Source organism: Pagrus pagrus, assembly GCF_965226575.1.
Source record: "Pagrus pagrus genome assembly, chromosome: 8".
Lineage (NCBI taxonomy): Eukaryota > Metazoa > Chordata > Actinopteri > Spariformes > Sparidae > Pagrus > Pagrus pagrus.
Window position 1 is genome coordinate 655,454 of NC_140192.1, and position 14,034 is coordinate 669,487.

Below are 14,034 nucleotides of genomic sequence, written 5' to 3' on the forward strand. Positions count from 1 at the left end.
CGCTCCCCTCACCATCAACAATGAGCGCGCTCAGTACATCGAGTTCTCCAAACCCTTCAAATACCAGGGGCTCACCATTCTCGTCAAGAAGGTCAGCAGACTGAAGTCATGCAGTCAGCTTGATGCTCTCCACACTGATTTTACATTCATTTCAAAGCCTGAAGCAGCAGGTGTGTGTCGGAGCGTAGACCGACTGTCTTCAGGCTCAGCTCCATCTGAACCAGGACAGGTCCATACCAACAGGTTTAAAACGCACAGAGGAGAGAGAGTCCATTACTGTCTGAGCCCGTGCTGGCTCACTGCTCTCGTCCATATTTTGGGATATTTGAGGTCAGACTGACCCAGTTCACAGCCAGCGATGGGAGCAGCTCGATAGTTTCCATCGAAGTCTGATCCGGGGTCAGATCACAAAGGAGAGAATAAATTCAGTGTGACAGCAGCAGTGAGCAGCTGTTCTCCAGCTACAGACACCAACTGTTCTACCTCAGTGCCTGGCTCAAGGGCAACTGCAGGATGATTTTTACCTCAGCACACGAGTCAAGTGTTGCGTGTTTTAATGCTGCTTTATTGGAGAATCTCTGACCTGTGAAGGCTGCAGACTGTCTGTAGGAGAGAAGAGATTCATTCATGTCTGCTGTAACAATAAACCCTACGGACCAGAACCACCAGATTCACATAGAATTTAAGGCTCGGCTGATGGGTCTGTACATGATGATGATGATGATGATGAAGATGATGATGATGAAGATGACAGAGGTGTGTTGTTTGTGTGTTTAGGAAATCCCTCGCAGCACTCTGGATTCATTCATGCAGCCGTTCCAGAGCACACTGTGGCTGTTAGTCGGTCTGTCGGTCCACGTGGTGGCAGTGATGCTTTACCTATTAGACCGGTTCAGGTAACCACAGAGTGACATCACACAGCGCAGCACGACACCATGTACAACACCATCTGTCGCTACACGTCACAAAAGTTTGTCTAAATAACTTTGGTTTTGTCAGAAGTTTATCGCAGGTGGTCATGTTTTATAAACTGCTCGATGTTTTGTGGTCCAGAACAGAACAAGCCAAAGTCCATTCAAAGATCTGTCACTTTACAGGTGACAGGTGATCTACATCAGCAGTAGTTTGTCACAAAAGATGAAACATGTCGGGACTGTAAACAGTTTAATCAGATCGTTTCATTTAGCGTCCATGAAAACAGTGAAGATGGAATCTAATCAGCTGAGTGAAGAAACATCAACACGTGTCCGCAGCTCTTGACGACGATTTCAATATGACGATATTCTGAGATTTGATGTTCAGGATCTGCTGACATTATTCAGGTTTTAGGAGCATCGTGTTCACAGCTCGTTCAGAATATTCATCTCAGTGCGACACACAACCTCTTCCTGTTTACAGCTGTTGATCGGGCCGGGGAGGAGAAACATGCCTGCTGTTAAACATTATGAAAGACTTGGATGTCAACAGGTTTCTGAATATGCACAAATATCACAACACCAACCTTTTTTTAAAAGGTGTCAGTTAGCATGAGGATTCACAGCTGCATGGAAACAAGAACATTGGTGGAATATTCCTTTAAATATTCATGTAAAGAAGCCTGGGATTAGATTATTGGACCAGTTCTGTACATGAATAATGATGTGACGTGTTGTGTGTGCAGCCCGTTTGGAAGGTTTAAAGTGAACAGTGAAGAAGAAGAAGAAGACGCCCTCACCCTGTCCTCCGCCATGTGGTTCTCATGGGGAGTACTGCTGAACTCTGGGATAGGAGAAGGTGGGTGTTCCTCCATCAGACACTGTATCAGACACTTCCTGTCCTACGTCAGACCTGTCTCTCTCTCTGACCTGTCTCTCTCTGTCTGACCTGTCTGTCTCTCTCTGACCTGTCTCTCTCTGTCTGACCTGTCTGTCTCTCTCTGACCTGTCTGTCTGTCTGTCTGCAGGAGCTCCCAGGAGTTTCTCAGCGAGGATTCTGGGTATGGTGTGGGCAGGTTTTGCTATGATCATCGTAGCTTCATATACTGCCAACCTGGCAGCCTTCCTTGTGTTGGACCGGCCTGAGGAGCGCATCACTGGCATCAACGACCCCAGGGTGAGACAGGGTGGTTAGCTGAGTGCAGTGAGACAGGCAGGTGATGGAGCTACAGGTGTTTCTTGATACCAGGGATGAGGAGGAAACGCTGAGCTGACGGTCATTGTCCTGTCATTGTGTTCAGCGTATCTTTCTTTTGTGTGTTTTCTAGCTTTGTCTTCTGCCCTGTTAGTTTCCTGTTCCTCCTGTGCTCCTCTCCAGCCTGATTGTCCCTCCACACCTGTCCCAGCCCTGTTACCTGAGTTCTTCCCCAGTCACATCTTCATTAGCTCTTCCCTGTTTCTAGTGTTTTTCCACTCATTACCTTCACCTGTGTTTCTCCTCCTCACTCCACCTGCACCTCATCCCCTCATTAGTTCACTCATTAGTGTAGTTTGTGTTTAAGTCCTTTGTCGCGTCATCTGCTGAGTTTTCCTGATCCGGCCATTGGTCTGAAATAAACTTCATCTTCACTTCCTGCCTGCCGTCTCATGCATCAGTGACACTGACTCTGAATCTGAACCAGCTACGGTGGCCCAGAGGAGACATAAATGAGACAGGACATGCTCATTCATTTTAGTTCATTCCTGACGTGGTGTTCTTGTTTCACAGCTGCGTAACCCATCAGATAAGTTCATCTACGCCACAGTGAAGCAGAGCTCGGTGGATATCTATTTCAGACGGCAGGTGGAGCTGAGCACCATGTACCGGCACATGGAGAAACACAACTACGAGAGCGCTGCTGAGGCCATCCAGGCCGTCAGAGACAAGTCAGCAAACACAGAGTTTATAAAGAAATGTCATGTGATGCTGCATCTGCATCCACTGACACCTAACATCCTCCTTCTCCTGCAGTAAGCTTCATGCCTTCATCTGGGACAGCGCCGTGTTGGAGTTCGAGGCATCGCAGAAGTGCGATCTGGTGACGACAGGGGAACTTTTCTTCCGCTCGGGATTCGGGATTGGAATGAGGAAAGACAGTCCGTGGAAACAGAACGTGTCTCTGGCCATTCTCAGGTAAAGACACCTTCATGATCATCTACAGACACACGACAGGAACCAGACTGGAGCCTGCTGAGGCCATCTGATCCTCGTCTGATACCTGACTGCTAGCTTGTACTCTGTGTCTCAGGATGTCTCGTTGTGTCTCCTCAGCTCTCATGAGAACGGCTTCATGGAGGATCTGGACAAGACGTGGGTTCGATACCAGGAGTGTGACTCGAGGAGCAACGCCCCCGCTACCCTCACCTTCGAGAACATGGCAGGTAGGAAACACAACTACAGACCCGACATGTCGCTCTGCAGTGGAGACGGTTTAAATGTTCCATTTTGAGGTGTGGGGGTCAGGTTGAAGTGTTTAGTCACCTCACCTGTCCTCACCTGTCCTCACCTGTCCTCACCTGTCCCCCTCAGGTGTGTTCATGCTGGTTGCCGGTGGCATCGTTGCCGGGATCTTCCTCATCTTCATTGAGATCGCCTACAAACGACATAAAGACGCTCGAAGGAAACAGATGCAGCTCGCCTTCGCTGCCGTGAACGTCTGGAGGAAGAACCTGCAGGTACCTGACTCTACTGTACTCTACTGTACTCTACTGTACTCTACTCTACTGTACTCTACTCTACTGTACTCTACTGTACTCTACTGTACTGTACTCTACTGTACTCTACTATACTCTACTCTACTATACTCTACTGTACTCTACTGTACTCTACTCTACTGTACTCTACTGTACTCTACTCTACTGTACTCTACTGTACTCTACTCTACTCTACTGTACTCTACTCTACTGTACTCTACTGTACTCTACTATACTCTACTCTACTATACTCTACTGTACTCTACTGTACTCTACTCTACTGTACTCTACTGTACTCTACTCTACTGTACTCTACTGTACTCTACTATACTCTACTCTACTCTACTGTACTCTACTGTACTCTACTCTACTGTACTCTACTCTACTGTACTCTACTGTACTCTACTGTACTGTACTCTACTGTACTCTACTGTACTCTACTCTACTATACTCTACTGTACTCTACTGTACTCTACTCTACTGTACTCTACTGTACTCTACTCTACTGTACTCTACTGTACTGTACTCTACTGTACTCTACTCTACTATACTCTACTGTACTCTACTGTACTCTACTGTACTCTACTGTACTGTACTCTACTGTACTCTACTCTACTATACTCTACTGTACTCTACTGTACTCTACTCTACTATACTCTACTGTACTCTACTGTACTCTACTCTACTGTACTCTACTGTACTGTACTCTACTGTACTCTACTCTACTGTACTCTACTGTACTCTACTCTACTCTACTGTACTCTACTCTACTGTACTCTACTGTACTCTACTATACTCTACTCTACTCTACTGTACTCTACTGTACTCTACTCTACTGTACTCTACTCTACTGTACTCTACTGTACTCTACTGTACTGTACTCTACTGTACTCTACTGTACTCTACTCTACTGTACTCTACTGTACTCTACTCTACTGTACTCTACTGTACTGTACTCTACTGTACTCTACTCTACTGTACTGTACTGTACTCTACTGTACTCTACTGTACTGTACTCTACTGTACTCTACTCTACTGTACTCTACTGTACTGTACTGTACTCTACTGTACTCTACTGTACTCTACTGTACTGTACTCTACTGTACTCTACTCTACTCTACTGTACTCTACTCTACTGTACTCTACTGTACTCTACTCTACTGTACTCTACTGTACTCTACTGTACTGTACTGTACTCTACTGTACTCTACTCTACTGTACTCTACTGTACTGTACTCTACTGTACTCTACTCTACTCTACTGTACTCTACTGTACTGTACTCTACTGTACTGTACTCTACTCTACTCTACTGTACTCTACTGTACTCTACTCTACTCTACTGTACTCTACTGTACTCTACTCTACTGTACTCTACTGTACTGTACTGTACTGTACTCTACTGTACTCTACTCTACTGTACTCTACTGTACTGTACTCTACTGTACTCTACTCTACTCTACTCTACTCTACTGTACTGTACTCTACTGTACTGTACTGTACTCTACTGTACTGTACTGTACTGTACTCTACTCTACTGTACTCTACTGTACTCTACTGTACTGTACTCTACTGTACTCTACTCTACTGTACTCTACTCTACTCTACTGTACTCTACTGTACTCTACTCTACTGTACTGTACTCTACTGTACTCTACTGTACTGTACTCTACTGTACTCTACTCTACTCTACTGTACTGTACTCTACTGTACTGTACTGTACTGTACTCTACTGTACTGTACTCTACTGTACTCTACTGTACTGTACTCTACTCTACTGTACTCTACTCTACTCTACTGTACTCTACTCTACTATACTCTATTCTACTGTACTGTACTGTACTCTACTGTACTCTACTCTACTCTACTCTACTGTACTGTACTCCTCTCTACTGTACTCTACTGTACTGTACTCTACTGTACTCTACTCTACTCTACTGTACTGTACTCCTCTCTACTGTACTCTACTGTACTCTACTCTACTGTACTGTAGTGTGTGTTCAGGGTTGGGTTATGACTCTAACCTGCTCAGCTCTCTTTCTGCAGCAATGTATTTTGTTTTGACTTTGACTTCCAGGGACAAAATGTTTGAGCTCAGTTCTGTGTAGACTGTATTCATGCTGCAGACTGTACCCATGCTGCAGACTGTACTCATGCTGCAGACTGTACCCATGCTGCAGACTGTACCCATGCTGCAGACTGTACTCATGCTGCAGACTGTACCCATGCTGCAGACTGTACCCATGCTGCAGACTCAATTGAACCAGCTGGTCTGAGGTCATTGCCATGTTGTTTTCCCTGCTGTTTAAAGCAGCTCTGTGTAGTTTCATGGAAGAAATCCAAACTGAGAGTTTTAATATTCACAATATTAATGAGATCAGAACACAAACTGTCTCCATGAGTGAATAATAATAACACTGTTTGAAGCTAGAAAGGTGGCAGGGTCCACCACATACAATCAAAGTAAAACAGTATAAAGTGTGTTGTCCTTTAAGGTCAGTTTGTTTATTCATCATGAAAACAAAGAGAGTTTGATTATTTAGTTTGTTTAAAATCAGCCAATGAGAATCTTTGTCTGCTCATTAACATTTCTTTAACAAAACTACAGACTGCTCCTTTAAACATGTTATTAAGATAGTAGACTCTTTATTTGTGTATTGAAAGGTCAGAGCGGCTGCTGTCAGTCGTTACAGATGTTTCCATGCTCACAGTGATGTCACTGTTACACATATCGTGGAAGAAGAAACTCTCCACAGGAGACAGAATCAAACTGTATTTTCTCAAATAGATATTTTCAGACGGCTCTGATGGAGCTCAGGATCCCGCAGGAGGACAGCTGCTTTACTATTTTATCGGACCTGTGTGTGAAGAACATCAGGTCCTGATCCGTCCGACCTTCACCGTCTTTACGGGACTCAACATGTGTCTGTATCAGTGCTCGGTTCTTTATTCAATAAAAACACGAGGTCCAACATACAGTCACAGCTCAGTACTGCTCAGTTATGACATCAACAAGTCTCCAAAACATTTTCCATTCTCAATCCTCAGAACGTGGAGAGTAACACCTGCAGACAGGTGGTTATGTCGACCAACAGTCCAAAGATATTCACTTTACTGTCACATAAGACAAAGAAAAGCTGAAGAAAACTTATTTCAATGATTATTGTAGTTGTTGCTGATTCATTTTTTGCTCAACTAATCAATTAATCAAATCAGTAACAGAGAGAATCTGTCATAACGAATGACAACAAACCCTTTATCTTCTAATCAACATATTCATCATGTTCTGTCTGAACGATCACACATCAGCTGAGACAAAAACAACAACACAGTAGATTCATGATAACACAGGAAGTGATATCGCAGCATTGGTAAGTTCTCATAAATATAAAAGTATATAAATCTTCTGAATTTAAACAAGATTAAGTAACTTTAAAAGAGGGACAATAATCATAGAGCTCATTCAAAATAAAGCATTTAATTTAGTGGAAAAATAAACCAACTCTTACAAACAGACTGAATCTGAGTGAATCAGAAAAAAGATAAAAACAAAGAATCAAATCTTTTTAAAGTTTAAAGGATTCAGACTGTCAGAAATATTCATGTTGTTGTTGTTGTAACGTCCTGCAGACACACAGCGGCCATGTTTTATTTCAGTCTGCGGTTCAGAACATGCCGCAGAGTGGTGCACTGAAGCATGATGGGAAAACCGACACGAGGCATTTTTCCAGACCGCTTTGTGTCCACAGGGATTCATCCACAAACCTCCTGTTCACTCCGTCTGCTGCGACAACATGGCAGAGATAAAGAGCTCAGAGAGGTTCTGCTCTGAGGACACAGTCACTGTCCATGTGTCCATGTGTCCATGTTTCCATGTGTCCATGTGTTCATGTGTTCATGTGTTCATGTCATTTAGTTCAATGAATCTCTTCAGGAAACATAAACATACAGAAACTTATATCAGCGTCACACAACAACAGAGCAGAGAGCTGAGTCAGTTTCTCTGTTTGACTCGACTGAAAATTGACTTTCACGTGTCAACAACCGACAACAACAACAACAACATCACCTTTAAAACCTCTGTAAAACATGAATAATGAATAAACAGATATAAACAAACATAATATATAATAATAAACACATTAATGAAACTGAAGACAGGATCCTGATTGAAGTATTTGTGAAGTCGTTCAGTTTGTTGCCGTGTGAGTGTTTAATTATAAATGTCAGCTGTGCAGCTCTTCATATATAACGTCAGTAAACATAAACAAACGTCTGTGCCTCGTCTATATGTGTGAGTGACACGTCTCTGGTCTCCTGACAGCTGAGCGGCATGTCCTCTACATTAGTGCTCAAAGTTTAAGAGAAAACTCTTCAGTTCATAAATCAGTTTTTAACTCATTAAAAACACAAGTCTTTATATTTTTCTTCAATGTATAAAATCAAAGGGATAGTTAGGCATGGAAAAGGAAGTAGGGCATTGTGGGTAACAGGCTGAGTCTGAGACGTCTCTGGATGTGAGACGGAGCTCAGCTGCAGTGCAGTACACATGTACACACGTAGTACAGTGTGTACACACATGTAGTACAGTGTGCAGTAGTTAGTCTCTGACAGTTGGGCTTCACCTGCGTGATGTCAATGTTGTCTGTTGCCATGGAGACATGTCCCACAGTGACAGCAGGTGACCTCCAGCCTCCGTCACAATAACAGCGTGTCATTAAAGTGACTGCTGCAGCTTCAGAGCTCATAAACGATCCAGTCAAACTTTATCGATCTCTGCGGACGAACACGGAACGTCTCTGCAGTCAGAACTGACCCGAACTGAACAGGACGGAAATGTTAAAGACATAGAGTCAATGCAAACAGTCTGACAACATGTAGTTATTAAAGATGAAGAAAACATAAATAACTCAGTTCATTCAGAGTCCGTCCTCGAAGTTTCCAGTTGAATATTAATGAGCAGAGCTGATGACCTCACACAGCAGACGGACCAATAAAAACACAGACGGCTCCGTGTGAACGGGCTCTAACAGAGAGACAGACGTGACACGTGACGGGATGATATCACGTGACATGTCAGCAGATGAGTCATGACATCACAGATGGTACAAAACAAAACACATCTACAGCTGACAGTTATTACTGATTCATCTGCTGATTGTTTCACAAAATAGAACAAAATGTGAGATGAAAAACAACTGAAATCTGTCATTAATACTGATATTATTATTATTGTTATCATTATTATTGTTTATATAACTGAGGTCCATCAAACGTCTGCAGTCTGAAGGGATTCAGAATCACCTCTCAGAGGGGACATGATGCTGTAATATCTCATAATAACAAGAAAAATGAAAATATAAAGATTTGTTTTGGATTTCTTTCTTCCTGCGGTGACACCAGTGTGTGTGTGCAGCTAACAGCAGGAATGTGTTGATCTGAATAAGAGATTTTATTATTATATATTGTATCACTGCAGCATCAGAGAGCAGAAACAGACACCTGATCTGTTTAATAACTCTCATCGTATGAAACATGATCTGAAGTTCATACATGCAGAAGAAGAAACCTGCTCTGGTTCCTTCACTCACACTCTTTGTTCCAGATGTTGAGCAGCAGCTCGACTCAAACACATTAATAATCATCACTTCTCTGCTGGATTAACACTTCAAACACTAGACGCTAAAGGCTAACAGCTAGCGGAGGATGATTAGCACTTCAAACAGCTGAGAGAGGAAACCAGCAGAAGATTTAAACTGTATTTAGAGCGAGTCACACGTTGAGACTGATCACAGACACATGATGAGGTGAAACCTTCAGTCTGAGAGAGGAAGAGGAGCGTTGTTTACAGGATTACATCCAGTAACAGATTACAGTAAAGAGTATATAAATAATTCAAGCTTTTATTTTTCATGGTATTGCAGCTAAAATCCTGCAGCCCAAAAATGATTTCCTCACAGAGCTCCATTATAAAACTGCAGACGAGCTCGATCATGACTCTTTATTATGAACGTTTGATCCCTGGAGGTTATTTAAAACATGGAAGCCAGAAAACTTCTTTGTCGTATGTGCTGGGCGAGTGATTCTCATTGGATCTGGTATTTAGTACTTTTATTAATCTGTGGTTCAAACACTGACCGCTCTTTGATTTAAGTCAGTTTATTAGCTTTAAACCAGCAGAATGAAATGTGCACATCAAATATCTACTAGCTCGCTAGCAACCATTAGCATCAGACTTGTCAGCATGCTGTATTTTCTTTGTTTTTTGTGAATGTTAGCTTCAGTTTGTTCTTTAGTTGTGCTCTTTTTGTTTCCCTTCAGCATGAATGAGTGTCAGTACAGTAGAGTACAGTAAATTTAATGCATCACTGAAGGTTTGAGGAGGGTGAAGCTAACAGCTAACAGTGTGAATGATCAGAGGACAGTGTTCATGGTGTTATTGATATGTTACTGACTGGCGCTCAGATCAAAGTCTTCCACTGTCTGTTGATGAAATGATGTAATCTTAATCATGATCGATGTGTTTTATTGATTTTGTTTTCCATTTCAAACTGAATGTGTCGACAGTTTTCACAGATCCAAATGGGGGCTGGGGTTTGTCAGAAATGTACCTTTAAAAATATGTTTTTCTGTTGTATTCATACAAACTATATTTACTGTAAGTGTGAGGAAGTGTATTTTTCTTCCCATCATCAAATCTCATGAGCAGAGTCAAACCAACAATAATCATTAGCAAGTACAAATACTGGTTCCTGTCGTGTTTCCTGTTGAATGTAATACGTTCAGGCTGACGTGGTGACGTCACAACATGGCAGCCTGAAGTCTTTCTCTACACCTGGTATCATCAGTTGGTCTTCCTCTGACCTACATGTGTATCTGCAGCGACCGTGTGTTCAGTCACAGCAGCTTTAAACATGTTGGTCGAATCAGGTCATTTCAATGAGATCACTGCAGTCGGGACCAGGTACAGGACCAGGTACAGGTACAGGTACAGATACAGATACAGGTACAGGTACAGATACAGGTACAGGTACAGGACCAGGTACAGGACCAGGTACAGGTACAGGTACAGATACAGGTACAGGTACAGGTACAGGTACAGGACCAGGTACAGGACCAGGTACAGGACCAGAACCAGGTACAGATACAGGTACAGGACCAGGTACAGGTACAGGTACAGTTACATATACAGGACCAGGTACAGGTACAGGTGGAGGTGGAGGTAGAGGTAGAGGTAGAGGTAGAGGTAGAGGTACAGGACCAGGACCAGGTACAGGTCCAGGTCCAGGTCCAGGACCATGTCCAGGACCAGGTACAGTTACAGTTACAGATACAGGACCAGGTACAGGATCAGGTACAGGACCAGGACCAGGACCAGGTACAGTTACAGTTACAGATACAGGACCAGGTACAGGATCAGGTACAGGGCCAGGGCCAGGTACAGGTACAGGTGTACAGGTACTGGTGAACCTTCAGAGACGTTGGTTTAAATCATTTTAATGAGATTTGTTGACAGGAAGGAAAATACAGAATAATACCAGACTTATCTTACTCAAGTAAAAGTACACACACACACACACTGTGGACAGAGGACATTATAGCAGCAGAGTGTTGGTATAATGATCTGATGTGTTTTTATTCAGGCTCATCCCCCCCCCCCCCCCCCCCCCCCCCCAAAGGATGTTTTTATTTATCTCTTTGTTTATTTTCTTTGCTGTGTGTGATGACTTCCTGTTGACTTCCTGTTGTGTTCCTCGTGGTTGATTTACCTGCTGCTGTGTGTTTGTGGCTCTGGCCAGTAAAAGTGAGTTTTACTGAACTGTTACATCAGCTCATCTGAAACAGGAAGGACACACACACACACACACACGTCTGTCTGTACCATACCATTTCTATACAACACTACACTATACAACAGGATACAACTATCATACTATGTTACTCTGTACTATAGTACATCACATTATAGTAGCACTACACTATATATGACTGTAACTGTATAGAATGAATTACAGCTACTTCTCTAAACCAGAGTATACTATACTATACGATACTATACGATACGATACTATATTATACAATACTATAAGATACTATACGGTGCTATACTATACGATACTATACCATATTATACTATATGATACTATACTATATGATACGATACTATACTATACTATATGATACTATATGATACCATACGATACTATACTATACTATATGATACTATATGATACCATACGATACTATACTATGCTACACTATATGATACTATATGATACCATACGATACTATACTATGCTACACTATATGATACTATATGATACCATACGATACTATACTATACTATACTATACTATATGATACTACCCCAGACAACAGCATAAAAAAGCACACTAGCTAAAATACTATTTTTTCATAGTATTTTAGCTAGTGTGCTTTTTTATGCTGTTGTCTGCTGGGGGTGGGGGTTGAAGTCTGAGGACAGACACAGGATTAACAAAGTGATAAAAAAGGCAGGTTCTATCATTGGTTTGCCTCCTGACTCCTTAGAGGTGGTCATGGAGAAGAGGGTGGGTAGGAAACTCTGGTGCATTCTGCACGATAAGGACCACCCACTCTATGTTGTTTTCCATGAACTGAAGAGTTCTTTTAGCAACAGACTGGTGATGCCAAGATGTTCCTCAGATAGATTCAGGAGGTCTTTTGTACCTGGTGCAGTGAAGTTTTTTAATGAACATTGTTGTTGATTGTTGTTGTTTTTCTGTTGTGTGCTATGCTAAGTAATGCATTGCATTGCACTTATTGTACTGCCTGAGTTGTCTATGCTTGTCATGTTGTAGTATTGTGTGTTGGATGTTGTACGTTCAGAGTGACAATCAATTTCCCTTCAGAGGGATTAATAAAGTAAACCAACCAACCAACCAATACTATCGATACTATACGATACTATACGATACGATACTGTACTATTGATACTATATTATGCTATACTATACGATACGATACTGTACTATACGATACTATACTATATGATACTATACTATACTATACTATATGATACTATACGATACTATATGATAGTATACCATACTATACTATATGATACTATACGATACTATACTATACTATATGATACTATACTATACTATACTATATGATACTATACGATATGATAGAATACTATATGATACTATACTATACTATACTATATGGTACTATACGATACTATACTAAATTATATTACGATACTATACTATATGATACTATACTATACTATATGATACTATACTATATGATACTATACTATACGATACTGTACTGTACGATACTATACTATACTATACTATACTATATGATACTATATGATACTATACTATACTATATGATACTATACTATACTATACTATACTATATGATACTATACGATACTATATGATATTATACCATACTATACTATATGATACTATACTATACTATATGAAAGAATACTATAAGATACTATACTATACTATACTATACTATACTATATGATACTATACTATACCGTACTATACTATATGATACTATACTATGTGATACTATACTATACTATACTATATGATACTATACGATACTATACTATATGATACTATACTATACGATACTATACTATATGATACTAAACTATACTATATGATACTAAACTATACTATATGATAAGATACTATACTATATGGTACTATACTATACGATACTATACTATATGATACTATACAATACTATATGACACTATACTATATGATACTAGACTATACTATATGATAGAATACTATATGATACTATACTATACTATACTATGCTATATGATACTATAAGACACTATACTATATGATATTATACCATACTATACTATATGATACTATACTATATGATACTATACGATACTATACGATACTGTACTATACGATACTATGCTATACTATACGATACGATACTATACTATATGATACTATACTATACTATACTATATGAAAGAATACTATATGATACTATACTATACTATACTATATGATACTATACTATACTATATGATACTATACGATACTATACTATATGATATTGTACTATATACTATACTATACTATATGATACTATACTATACTGTACTATATGATACTATACGATACTAAACTATACTATATGAAACTATACTATATGATATACTATACTATATGATACTATACGATACTATACTATATGATGCTATACTATATGATGCTATTCTATACTGTACTATATGATACTATACGATACTATACTATATGATACTAAACTATACTATATGATACTATACTATATGATATGATACTATACTATATGATACTATACGATACTATACTATATGATACT

General features: G+C 40.4%; 1 protein-coding gene across 1 annotated transcript in view; it reads left to right on the forward strand.

Annotated features, from left to right (window-relative positions):
- LOC311261854 (glutamate receptor ionotropic, NMDA 1-like) overlaps positions 1-14,034 on the forward strand; it is a 55,968-nt gene that overhangs the window by 26,425 nt on the left and 15,509 nt on the right. The window contains exons 5-12 of the mRNA XM_084360867.1: positions 8-91; positions 778-896; positions 1,661-1,773; positions 1,943-2,091; positions 2,683-2,840; positions 2,926-3,087; positions 3,226-3,335; positions 3,484-3,629. Coding sequence (XP_084216993.1) covers positions 8-91; positions 778-896; positions 1,661-1,773; positions 1,943-2,091; positions 2,683-2,840; positions 2,926-3,087; positions 3,226-3,335; positions 3,484-3,629 — 1,041 coding nt within the window. The remainder of the gene's footprint in view (positions 1-7; positions 92-777; positions 897-1,660; positions 1,774-1,942; positions 2,092-2,682; positions 2,841-2,925; positions 3,088-3,225; positions 3,336-3,483; positions 3,630-14,034) is intronic.